A 10542-nucleotide genomic window follows, 5' to 3' on the forward strand; every position below is an offset into this window, starting at 1 on the left:
AATGTTGAAACAAAATCAGGTCCAAAGTTTTTAGGACATCTAGGTCTCTTAGTCCTTCTAGCTTCAGCAACATGATCAATAGAAGTGCTACTACTAGCATGTGAAGAGATATCAATAGATGTAACAGGCAAACTAGGAGATGAATCAACATTCTTCTGTAATGGAAAAATATGCTCAAAAAACACAGCATCTCTAGCTTCAGATATAGAATGATCATTCAAAGACATGAATCTATATGCAGAATTATTTTGAGCATAACCTATAAAAACACAATCATAGGTTTTAGGTCCAACTGTAGGTCTTCTAAAGTCAGGTAAACCCACTTTAGCTAAACACCCCCATACCCTTAGGAAGCTCGGGTTAGGAGGATAGCCTTTCCATATCTCGTAGGGTGTCTTGTCTAACTTCTTATGAGGTACACGGTTAAGAATATGACAAGCCGATAGAATTGCTTCCCCCTACATATCCTCAGAAAAGCCAGAACTTAAAAGCATAGCATTCATCGTTTCTTTTAAAGTTCTATTTTTTCGTTCAGCTACTCCATTGGATTGAGGTAAGTAAGGTGGACTAATATCATGTATTAGACCGTTTTTGTCACAAAACTCGGCCAAATAGTTTGATTTATACTCGCCTCCTCTGTCAGACCTTACCCTTTTGATTTTTCTGTCAAGTTGGTTTTCGAACTCATTCTTAAAACTTATAAACGAATGTTCTACTTCATCTTTTGTCTTAAGCAAATAAACATGGGTGTACCTTGAACAATCGTCTATAAAAATGACATAATAATTTTTACCACCTCTACTTGCAACATTTTTGAAGTCAGCTAGGTCGGTGTGAATTAGCTCAAGAAGACTCGTTTTCCTAGTGGTAACTGGTTTACTAGGTTTCTTTGTGAATTTAGCCTCAACACAGCTAGCACATTTAGAGAATTCTTGACTCGACAAACTTGGAATTAAACTCATAGTTCTAAGTTTTTTAATGTAGTCAACATTCACATGACCTAATCTATCATGCCAAACATGAATAGACTCAGCGATATAAGCAGAAGTAGAAGCAATATTATTAGAAACTGAATCAGTGTTCAATATAAAAAGACCCCCAGAACGATAACCCTTGCCCACAAATTCCCCATTACGCGACATTACCACCTTGTCAGCCTCAAAAACAAGTTTCAACCCAACTTTGTTTAATAAGGCACCAGACACAAGGTTTCGACGTAAAGAGGGTACATACAAAACATTATTTAGAGCAAGTGTTTTCCCCGAGGTGAGTTTGAGAAAGATCTTGCCTTTGCCTTTGATTGGTGCGGAGGAAGAGTTACCCATGAAAACGTATTCCCCATCAGCTACCTCCTCGAACTCAGCAAATAACCCCTTATCAGCACAGAGGTGTCTAGAAGCGCCAATGTCCAAGAACCATTCAACAACATTACCCACCACATTAGCTTCCACAACCACAACAGCAATGATGTCATCAGTCACAGCATTGGCTTCAGCAGATTTCTTTTTGGAGCATTGGTAGGCTTTGTGACCAGCTTTTCCACAGACATAGCAAATAATTGGCCCCTTTGGTTTCTGAATCTTAGCAACTGGTTTGGTATGCTTCCCTGAACCATTTTTCTTAGCAGGACCCTGGTTCTTCCCCTGACCAACCTTGGCCTTACCCTTACCCTTGAATTTCTCAACATTGGACGGACCACTCGACTCAACCAGATTAGCCTTGACAGAAGCATTATAAGCATTTACAGACACACTAATGGTTTTGTCTTTGAGATGATTTGCCTCCTCGGTCCTCATGTGACTCACTAATTCATGGAGGGAAAGGTCTTTTTCTTTATGTTTCAGATGGTTTCTATAGTCAGACCAGGAAGAGGGGAATTTTTCCAGTAACACATTTGCTAGAGAAATCTCATCTAGTTTCATCCCTTCATTAACTACGTCAGCACAGAAATTCTCATAGACATGAACTTGTTCCATTATAGGTTTGTCATCTACCATCTGGAACCCCAGCCATTTCCCAACGACATACTTCTTTTTACCCGCATCATCAGCCCCATATTTTTCTCTAGTAATTCCCATATGGTTTTAGCAAATTTGTGAACCATAAACAAGTCAAATAGGGTATTAGTCATAAGATTAAGGAGGTGAAACATAACTGTTTTATTATCCTTATCATGTTTTTTAATAGCCTCTTCATTTGACTTGATTACAGAAATTGCAGGAGGTGTGGTCTCAACAGAAGATGCAGCAATTTCGGTTACAGGCACATGCGGGTCAGAAAATAAAACGTAATCAATTTCAATTTGCTCAAAAAACATCAGTAATTTTTGAGACCAACGTTTATAGTTCTGACCATCTAAGGGTTCAACTTTTGACAAATCAGGAGCATTTTTTGACATGATCGACATTGTTACATCAACAATAATATAGTTTTCAAATTGTTAGTCGTAAATTGCAGTAACAATGAGAAAGATTAGAGATAACCGATTTGTAGTGACGTGGTATGAGAGCCACTGCCTTGAAAACTATATTTCCGGTACGACCGTGGTGGCGATCACTAGATGACCGGTAGTTCCCCAAGGATTTACACTACTGCACTCAGGCACGCCCACTCGAGACTGAGAGCATTGGAATGACACAATTTTTTTTACCCAGAAATTATATAGAGGAAGAATAAGATGAGAAGAAGATAAGAGTGTTGTTGTATATTTCTGAAGTGAAAGGCAGGTCCTATTTATAGGAGAAATAGAGCAGGGGAGGAGCCAAAAACGTCTCCACATTTACAGTAGTCAAACACAATTAAGGAGCATTAACACAAAAGATTCAGCTCTTAATTGCATTGACTGTGTACCTGGACACTTATCTATCTAAGAACCTGGTCACTTCAATCCAAAACAAAACACGCATCTCTGGCCCAAAAACGTCTCCACATTTACAGCAGTCAAACACAATTAAGGGGCATTAACACAAAAGATTCAGCTGTTAATTGCATTGACTGTGTACCTGGACACTTATCTATCTAAGAACCTGGTCACTTCAATCCAAAACAAAACACGCATCTCTGGCCCAAAAAGATAGGCACAGCCCGCCGCAGGCGATTGCTAAATCCCAAATCCCGAATTACGAATCCGGATCCAGGCACGAGCACGCGCGAGCTGAATTAAGCACCTCGCAAGGCTTCCACAAAAGCCTCCCATGACTCACTAGTGATATGGTATGAGAAGGGTTGTTATATAAACACAAGAAACAAGCCTTTCACTACTAATATGGGACAAATGAAAAATACTCAAGGCATAAAAAGGCCCCTATTTTCCAACAAATAGTTCATACTGTATTCAAGAGTGTACATTTGCAACGTGATTCTATATCTAAAATGACTTTATGGTGTGCAATTGTGCATTATAAATCATACAATGAGCTATGGAATATGGAACATGGTGTCACTTCAAGTTCCTAAATCTGTTGTTACTCTAGCTAACCTTTAAGATATTGTATGTCTGTAAACTTTGGTCACCAATTTGAAAAAAAATCCTTTACTTTTCATAGTGCTTTAATCTTGATAATTGACAGTTGTGGTTTTATCACTTGAATCATGCCCAGTCAGTGACTCTCGAGTCTCGACTATCTGCCTTTTCTTTTCTTTTCATTGATGCCGTTGAAAAGTCTCAGCTACAATGTTGTTGCAGATCGGTCTCCAGCATTATTACGGACTGCGTTTACCATTGCTAATGAATTTATCCATTTATTTACTAGTTAAGTCAACTGATATTTGTTGTCTCTGAACATACAGTGTAGGAGTATTCCTTCGTCTTGAAGGGGTTCAAAGCTAATTTTGAAGCATGTTCCGAATTCATGCAATGCGTATCTTTAATAGTTTACCTATGACAACCACAAGTTCTATCAACGTCGTCGTGTTTTGGCAATTATAAAGAAGAGACAGTTACATAATTGTTTTAACTATTAAAACGAGGAACTAAACTAGGTATGAGCTACTAAAGCATTAGTTGCAAATTACCAACTAAAGCGGCATTAATGCAGATCAGAGACTAATATGTCATACTTGGTAGCAATTTGGCTACTAAAGCATTAGATGCGGATTAGCAACCATGCTCAGTTGGTCCTTAGTTTGCTATCGTTCGTGGTTTGTTGGTCATTCGCAGTCGATTGCGACTATATAAGGTGTGTCAGTAATTTGCGACTAGCTTTGCTACTAACTGTACCTACTGCTTAGTAACGGAGTCAATTACAAACAATTAAAATTCATCGGATCGTTTTTGAAGTTCGTGGATTATAGTTGGTACTGCTGGTGAAAGGGTAAGCTTATAGAGAACACCAACTTTCATTGAAGACCAATACTTTTCGTCACAAGCTGAACACGGGCCAAATGTTGTCATTTTAATGACAAATTATTATAGCTTAGAAAATTATTCTGGTAACTTTTTAGGTAAAATGGTTACATTTTCATCTTAAACGGGTCACATTTTACGCCATCTACAGGTTATGACCAAATCTACTTATTACAAGCAAGACACTTTGGAGAGAATGAGGGTGCGTTGTTAGATTAAGCCAGATGGAATCTAGGGTTAATACACATGCGATCACACATGATCTAAGTTAACGTCCACATGTTCACCATGTTGTCTAGTTAACCTTTTGTCTCTCACGTAACTCTTTTTTTTTTTTTTTTTCTTTTGCTGAAATCGAACATCTCCCATTTTGCACCACATGGTTGCATTTATTTCTCTGTTTCATTAACTTATCCTTTTTCTTCCTCATTCTCTTACGGAGTTATCTTATTTTCATTGTTACGCATTTTCAAAAGTTATTGAAGTAGTAAAAGTTTAAAGATTAAACGGGTTGGTCCGTGAGCTTTTCTTAGTGTCCATATCTAACCATTTAATTTGGCAGGTCGGGCATGACCCATCCTCTTAATTTTAATTTTTCAAAGTACTTATTATAAATTGGAAGACATAGCAGTGAATTGGAAACGTTGAATTGTATATTGTATTCTGTGTATTGTGCCTTGAGATATTACATATATATACATATACACTAGAGATTATAAGAGGAAGGAAATAACTCATAACAGCTATAAAATATCCTAACTAAGGAAAAGATACAAACTTGCTATATGTACAGAGAGCCGTTGCAATGTGAATGGGTTGGTATGATTGTGCCAATCATATTACCCCCCTCAAGTTGGTGCGTGTAAGTTAACGGCGCCCAACTTGGATAGCAGATCTTCAAACGATGCACGCCCGAGGGCCTTTGTTAGAATGTCGGCCAACTGCACTTTGGTAGGAACGTAACTCGGTCTAATAAGTCCATTCAAAATCTCGTCCCGAATAAAATGGCAATCCACCTCAATATGTTTGGTACGTTCATGGAACACGGGATTGCGAGCAATATGTAAGGCCGATTGATTATCACATGATAGAGCGATAGGCGGGCGATGTGGTATACCGAGAAAGGTAATAAGGCCTTTGAGCCATTTAAGTTCGCGTACGGTATAGGCCATAGCCCGGTATTCGGCCTCAGCGGAAGATTTGGACACCGTAGACTGTTTCTTGGTCTTCCACGGGATGGGAGAGCTCCCAAGGAAAACAATGTAAGCTGAGAGCGAGCGACGACTCAATGGGCATGTGGCATAGTCCGAGTCGCAATAAGCGTGAAGAAGAAGATTGGCATTATAGCGAAGGAGTAAGCCTTGACCCGGGTTTGTTTTAAGGTAGCGGACAACCTAAAGAGTCGCTTGCCAGTGAGCGGTGCGAGGTGTTTGCATAAACTGAGCAAGGATGTGGACCGAATAGGTAAGCTCGGGCCGGGTAATTGTGAGATAGACAAGACGACCCACCAAGCGATGATAGGGTTGGGGGTCATTAAGGACGGGTGTTGTAGAATCGGTAAGGCCGTGGTTTGGTTCCATTGGAACAGTCGCGGGTTTGGATCCCAAGAGGCCGGTTTCAGAGAGAATATCCAATGTGTACTTCCGTTGGGAGATGTAAATTCCAGTTGAATTTCGGGCAATTTCTAAGCCAAGAAAGTATTTAAGGGGCCCTAAGTCTTTCATGTGGAAACAAGTGCTTAAATAATTTTTGAATTGCTGAATCATGTGTGAGTTGTGTCTGCATATGACTAGATCATCGACATAGACTAGAACATGTATCACGGCATCCGGTTTGATAATGGAGAGGAGAGAATGATCATAGGGACATTGAGTGAAACCGTATTGTTTAAGGGCGGAAGCGAGTTTTTCATACCAGCATCGGGGGGCTTGACGAAGCCCGTAAAGAGACTTACGAAGACGGCAAACCTTGCCATCAGAATTAGAGTGGAACCCGGGTGGCGGCTTCATGTATACTTCTTCTTGAAGGTCACCGTGAAGGAAAGCATTATGGACGTCCATTTGATGAATGTCCCAGTTTTTGGATGCACCTATGGTCAGAAGGGTACGGACGGTGACCATTTTAATAGTAGGGGCAAAAGTCTCCTGAAAGTCTACCCCTTCTATTTGTCGATTTCCCATGATGACAAGGCGAGCTTTGTATCACTCAATTGACCCATCGGCATGATATTTAATTTTGTAGACCCATTTAGAACCAATGGCCTTTTTGTGGGGCGGAAGTGGTTCAAGGGTCCACGTGTTGTTGCATTCGAGGGCATCAATTTCATTCTTCATTGCCTCGCGCCATTGCGGTACCTGCATAGCTTCTTTAAAAGAACTTGGCTCGTGATTGTTGGTCATGGCCGCTAGAAAGATTTTATGGTTAGAGGAAAATTTGTCATATGTAAGAAAATTTGAAATAGGATGTCGAGTACCTGATGATGGTGTTGATGCATTGGCGAGGTGAGTCGAGGGACTTATGGGAGGGCGGATATAACCGCTGAGACGGGTGTTAGGAATTTTAGGACGATGGCCCTTCCCCATTGAGGGAGCTGGGTCTGGTTGTTGAGAGGTAGTAGACACGGCTGGTGTCGTGTTTGAGGGAGGTGGTGAGGTGGTTTCTGACGTGGTGGTAGTGGAGGGATCAGGCGAGGTATGTGGAGCGGAGGTGTCAGTGGGTGACATGGTGGTGTTGTCGATGATGGGTGGAGTGGTCGAAATGATAACATTCTCGATGGGTGTGAAAGTGTCATCGAGAAAGGAAGACGATGTGGGAGAGGTGTCGTGAATGTTTAGAGAATGATATGGGAATTCGTGTTCAATGAATACAACATCACGAGATGAAAAATAGGTACCCGTGTCCAAATCGTATACGAGCCATCCCTTTTTTCCAAATGGGTATCCGAGAAAGACGCATTTCCGACCACGAGGGGCGAATTTGTCACGAGACCGATTTATGTTTTTAGCGTAGCAAAGACACCCAAAAGTTCGAATGTGATTCATGGGCTGGGGTTCGTTAAACAACATCTCGTAGGGAGTTTTACCATTGTGAATCGTGGAGGGGGTTCTATTAAGGAGGTAGACTGCACCTAAGATACACTCCCCCCAAAAGAATATAGGTAGACTAGCTTGAAAAAGAAGGGCACGAGCAACATTTAAAATGTGACGATGCTTTCGTTCGACTCGGCCATTTTGTTGAGGAGTGTCAACATTGGAGGTTTGAAAAATAATACCATTTTCGCGGAAAAATTTTTCAAGACAATTAAATTCGTTGCCATTATCGCTTCGAAAAATTTTAATTTTCTTTTGAAATTGACGATCGACCATAGCGATAAAGTTGAGTAAAGTTTGTCGGGTATCACTTTTCTTACGAAGTAAATAAACCCATGTTGATCTGGAAATATCGTCGACGATGGTAAGGAAATACTTTGACCCACATGATACATTTTCAGAATACGGACCCCATAAATCACAATGTAAAAGATCAAAAATACCAGCAGCTGTGTTCGAACTTAGGGGAAAAGGAGCGCGAGTTTGTTTAGCTCGAATACAAATATCACAATGTTTGCTTTGAAACGAAGAACTAGAAATATTTGTCTTATTAAGAAAAGGAAGAAAACGAGATATATTAGAAGACGGATGTCCCAAACGGCGATGCCATAGCTCGAGAGTGTCAAGATTGCCAATGGTATAAGCATGTACCTTGTCAGTCCGAACACCCTTCAAATAGTAAAGCCCCTCGCTTTTTTCACCCGCACCAATCACCATCTTCGAGGCACGGTCCTGAATTAAACAAAGTTGGTGAGAAAACTGTATCGTAATAGAAGTGTCAAGTAATAAACTGGAAACAGAAATTAAGTTGCATTGTAAGTTTTCGGCATATAAAACATTCCGTAAGATGAGACGAGGGGAGAGCCAAATATCCCCACTGCGATTTGCAATTGCCTTGTCCCCATTGGGTAGGCCAACAGACAAAGGGTCAATGAAATGTAAATTAGAAAAATGTGTAAGGCAACCCGACATATGGTGAGAGGCGCCTGTGTCAATAATCCAAGAAAGAGTAGAAAAGGTACCGCTTAGACGATCATTAGTTTCAGTCTTACGATTCCTCCACATGTGGCTGATTTCCTCGAGTTCCCAAGCATCAAGCGCATTAAAATCGATCCTGTCAAAAGTGTTAAGAGAAGGGCGAGAAGTAGAAGCACCATTACCATTTGAGGGTCCTGATGCCGAGGCCATATGTACACGAGGACCCGTGTTGGCCGTGGCAGAGGACTTGCTGCGGTCCTGCTTTGTGCGCCGTGGATCAGGAACAAACACGGCCTGGGTGAGGTCCGTGGCATTGAGGTCAATGTATACGCGATCACGGGGTCGATCACCCCACCAGTCGGGAAAATTTCCCGTGACACTGTAACACGTTCTCAGGTAGTGCCCGTGTTTTTGACAGACAATGCAGTAAGGGCGGGTAGAATTGTTTGGAGTATTATTCAGATTAGTAGAACGATCAGACAAATGGTCACGAGTCCGTCCCCTACCAGATTTCGACCCATTAGTCGACCCATGATTGGCCTTGACCGCAAAAGCCATAGGTTCGGGATGATTATCAGTAGCAGACCTAGATAAATTTCGAACCCTCTCCTCTTGAAGCAAGCGATTATAAACAAGATTAAGGTTGGGAAGGGGGGTTATGCCAATAATCTGTGAACGAGCAGTATCGAAACGATCATCAAGTCCCATTAAGAAATCACGTACCCGATCTTTTTCACGTCGAGAATCGAAGATGCTTACCCAATCACACGGGCATGATTTTCAGGAACAAGAAGGGATAGCGTCGTACTCCATCAACTCGTCCCACAAGCTAGTAAGACGACCATAATATGCCATGATGGACTCGGTAGGAGCCTGTCTACATGCGATGATTTCTGCTTTTAAGCGATAGATACGAGCTTCATTCTCTGGACTGAATCGTTGTTTAATATTTTCCCATACCTGCTTGGCCTCAGGACGATACGAAATTGACTTGGCTAACTCCGTTTCAATGGAATTGGAAAGCCAAGCCGTGACTAGGGCATTGGTGGAACGCCAGATCTTGAAATCGTCCGAGGTTTCAGCAGGTTTGGTGATAGTTCCGTCAATATAGCCCATCTTATCTTTAGCGAGAAGAGCGAGACGGAATGAACGAGACCACTCATCGTAATTATTGCCGTTGAAAGCAATATGCGTGATTCTGGTGCCCGGGTTCTCAATCTGAACAACCGAGACCGATGATTGATTCTGAGATGTAGTTTGTGTCGAATTTGTCATGACTGTGATTGTGTGATTGTCGAGAAAAAAAATCAGAGATGAGACCTGTTCACTGATACCATATTATAAATTGGAAGACATAGCAGTGAATTGGAAACGTTGAATTGTATATTGTATTCTGTGTATTGTGCCTTGAGATATTACATATATATACATATACACTAGAGATTACAAGAGGAAGGAAATAACTCATAACAGCTATAAAATATCCTAACTAAGGCAAAGATACAAACTTGCTATATGTACAGAGAGCCGTTGCAATGTGAATGGGTTGGTATGATTGTGCCAATCATATTAGTACTTTTTTAAATCCGCTAAAAAATTGGTCGGACGGTAATAGACACGACATCTCGAACAACTAATTATACTTAAACCCTAATTTCGGTGAAAATGTACTCCCTCGATTCCGGTCATTTGTTGTCCTTTTTCATATTGAGGTGTCTAGCGAGTTGTTGTCCTTTTATTTTTTGGAAGAACTTAATGAACAATTTGATCATTTATACTCAATTTGTTCGACTTCTCATTTAGTAATTGACATCTTCCTCTTTCCTTGGTCTTTGTATCAAAACCAAATGACAACAATTGACCGGGACGGATGAGTATATTTTAGTTATATTTTTTTTTAGTTATATTTTAGTTATATTGTGTGCATGTTATAATTAGACGAATTGCCTTGATTTTCCTTAAAAAATTGATTTCATGAAAAACCTCACTTTGCAATGTTCAGTTTAATTTTGGTGTAAATTAGGTAGTATCCCGCGCTTCGCGCGATCTGTTTTAAATTTTTATTATTATAATTGAAGAAAAATAATATAGTTCATATATGACATTTAATATTTTTACTTATAAATAAAA

General features: G+C 40.5%; 1 protein-coding gene across 1 annotated transcript; it reads right to left on the reverse strand.

Moving 5' to 3' along the window:
• Positions 1-9192: 9192 nt before the first annotated feature.
• On the reverse strand, positions 9193-9687 carry LOC141607360 (uncharacterized). The gene has a single exon (XM_074426709.1). It carries the CDS (start codon positions 9685-9687, stop codon positions 9193-9195), a length of 495 nt encoding a protein of 164 aa, XP_074282810.1.
• Positions 9688-10542: the final 855 nt, after the last annotated feature.

This window comes from Silene latifolia, chromosome 10 (genome assembly GCF_048544455.1).
Source record: "Silene latifolia isolate original U9 population chromosome 10, ASM4854445v1, whole genome shotgun sequence".
NCBI classification, from domain to species: Eukaryota; Viridiplantae; Streptophyta; class Magnoliopsida; order Caryophyllales; family Caryophyllaceae; genus Silene; species Silene latifolia.